The sequence below is a fragment of the Colobus angolensis genome, unplaced genomic scaffold, assembly GCF_000951035.1.
Source record: "Colobus angolensis palliatus isolate OR3802 unplaced genomic scaffold, Cang.pa_1.0 Scaffold838, whole genome shotgun sequence".
NCBI lineage: Eukaryota > Metazoa > Chordata > Mammalia > Primates > Cercopithecidae > Colobus > Colobus angolensis.
Window position 1 is genome coordinate 220,557 of NW_012122243.1, and position 1,927 is coordinate 222,483.

The 1,927-nt window shown below is 49.3% G+C and overlaps 1 protein-coding gene across 1 annotated transcript in view; it reads left to right on the forward strand.

Moving 5' to 3' along the window:
- The window catches only part of IRX5 (iroquois homeobox 5), a 3,334-nt gene extending 2,173 nt beyond the window's left edge, over positions 1–1,161 (forward strand). The window contains exon 4 of the mRNA XM_011929961.1: positions 3–1,161. Within this exon, the coding sequence (XP_011785351.1) occupies positions 3–552 (550 nt within the window). The 3' untranslated portion in view covers positions 553–1,161. The remainder of the gene's footprint in view (positions 1–2) is intronic.
- Positions 1,162–1,927: the final 766 nt, after the last annotated feature.

The window sequence follows — 1,927 nt, forward strand, 5'->3', positions numbered from 1 at the left end:
CATCCAGCCGCGGGAGAGCTGCCCTCGGGTCCCGGCGGGCCCTCGGTTATCCATTCGCCGCCTCCGCCGCCGCCTCCGGCGGTGCTCGCCAAGCCCAAATTGTGGTCTCTGGCAGAGATCGCCACATCCTCGGACAAGGTCAAGGACGGGGGTGGCGGGAGCGAGGGCTCTCCATGCCCACCGTGTCCCGGGCCCATAGCTGGGCAAGCCCTAGGAGGCAGCCGTGCGTCGCCGGCCCCGGCGCCGTCGCGCTCGCCCTCGGCGCAGTGTCCTTTTCCAGGCGGGACGGTGCTGTCCCGGCCTCTCTACTACACCGCGCCCTTCTATCCCGGCTACACGAACTATGGCTCCTTCGGACACCTTCATGGCCACCCAGGGCCCGGGCCAGGGCCCACAACCGGTCCGGGGTCTCATTTCAATGGATTAAACCAGACCGTGTTGAACCGAGCGGACGCTTTGGCTAAAGACCCGAAAATGTTGCGGAGCCAGTCTCAGCTAGACCTGTGCAAAGACTCTCCCTATGAATTGAAGAAAGGTATGTCCGACATTTAACGCGGGCGGCGTCGGTCCCGGACTTTTCTAATTTATTAAAAACATGGCCTTGGCAGTTATTTTTCCATCACTGAGAAAGAGAGAGAAAAAAATAAACTACCCCTCCTATTCAAAAGTTTATAGTTTATGGAGATGGATGACATAAAAATGTAAACATCTCCACACACACACACAAAAGTCTTAACCAACCGAAAAGAAAAATTAAAAAAGGATTTGTATTAAATCTTATTCTGTATATTTAATGTAGCATTTTTGTATTTAAATTGATAATTCATTATCTTTGAAGTAAATTATGAAATCAAGACACCTGTACAGGCATTTAATGTTTTTTTGTAATATAAATATATACATTTGTGTTTCCCCAAAACTGTTTCATAGTTTAAAAATACAAGTTTAATTTAATTTTTTACACCTATTGATTCTGCTGGGTATGAGCTAAAGTATTATTACAGAAAGGAAACAGGTTATACTCTTAGATTTAAAAAGTGAAAGAAACTGCAGGAGCCTTTGTAAAATGCAAAATATTTAATTAAAAGAGATTTTAACATAATGAGAGCCACTCATTACTTTTTAGAAGCCTCAATAAACTGTCCATTGCCTTGGTCAAAAGGTGCAAACTGCAACTTTTTTCAAAGTGGGGATTGAAAGGTTCCACAGACCTTCAAGTGTGCCAGGGGAAAAACATAATTAGGTTGCAAGCCCGGGGGAACATGGCCCTGCCCAGAAAGCAGATCTGGATCACTGATGCGGGCTGTTTGGGAGAGACTGGACCCTGGAGGAAGGAGAAGAGAGACCCAAGTGTGTGCCCAGAAGGGAGAAAAGATGGCAAAGCCAGTTAGGGACACGCACCACCCGAGCGCCATCGCTTAACCTAATTACTTCCAATCAGTGTCGTGTTTTATGCAAAGCAATCAGCTGGTGAACTTTGCTAATGAGTTCGATTTTATGCCGGATTTAGCCCTTATTACTATTTCAAGGGTGCTTCGGGCTAATGCGGGCGGGAGTATTCAGGGATGCCAAGAGGAAGGCTTTCCCAAGTCACCGTCTTCTTCTCTGCCCCTTCAAATTTGGGCATTGATCTCTTTGGATTTGATTAAATTATGAACGTTCCATCCCAGACGGTGCGGGTGGCGGGCGGCGCAGGAGTGCCCCCTCAGCTACGGGGCTGGGGTCGAGCGGGACGGGCGAGGGGACGGTTTCCCCCTTTCACAGGTAGGTGTCACACTTGTCCTGAATTTCAAGCCTGCACTTTGCAGAGTCGGAAATTGCAGAGTGGGCGGAGGGGGAGGAGGGAGCGCCACAGCCACTTGGGGGAAGCGAGGGGAGCCCCTGAAAGGATCCCTCCCCCTCACAACGGGCCTCTTTTTGGACAAGT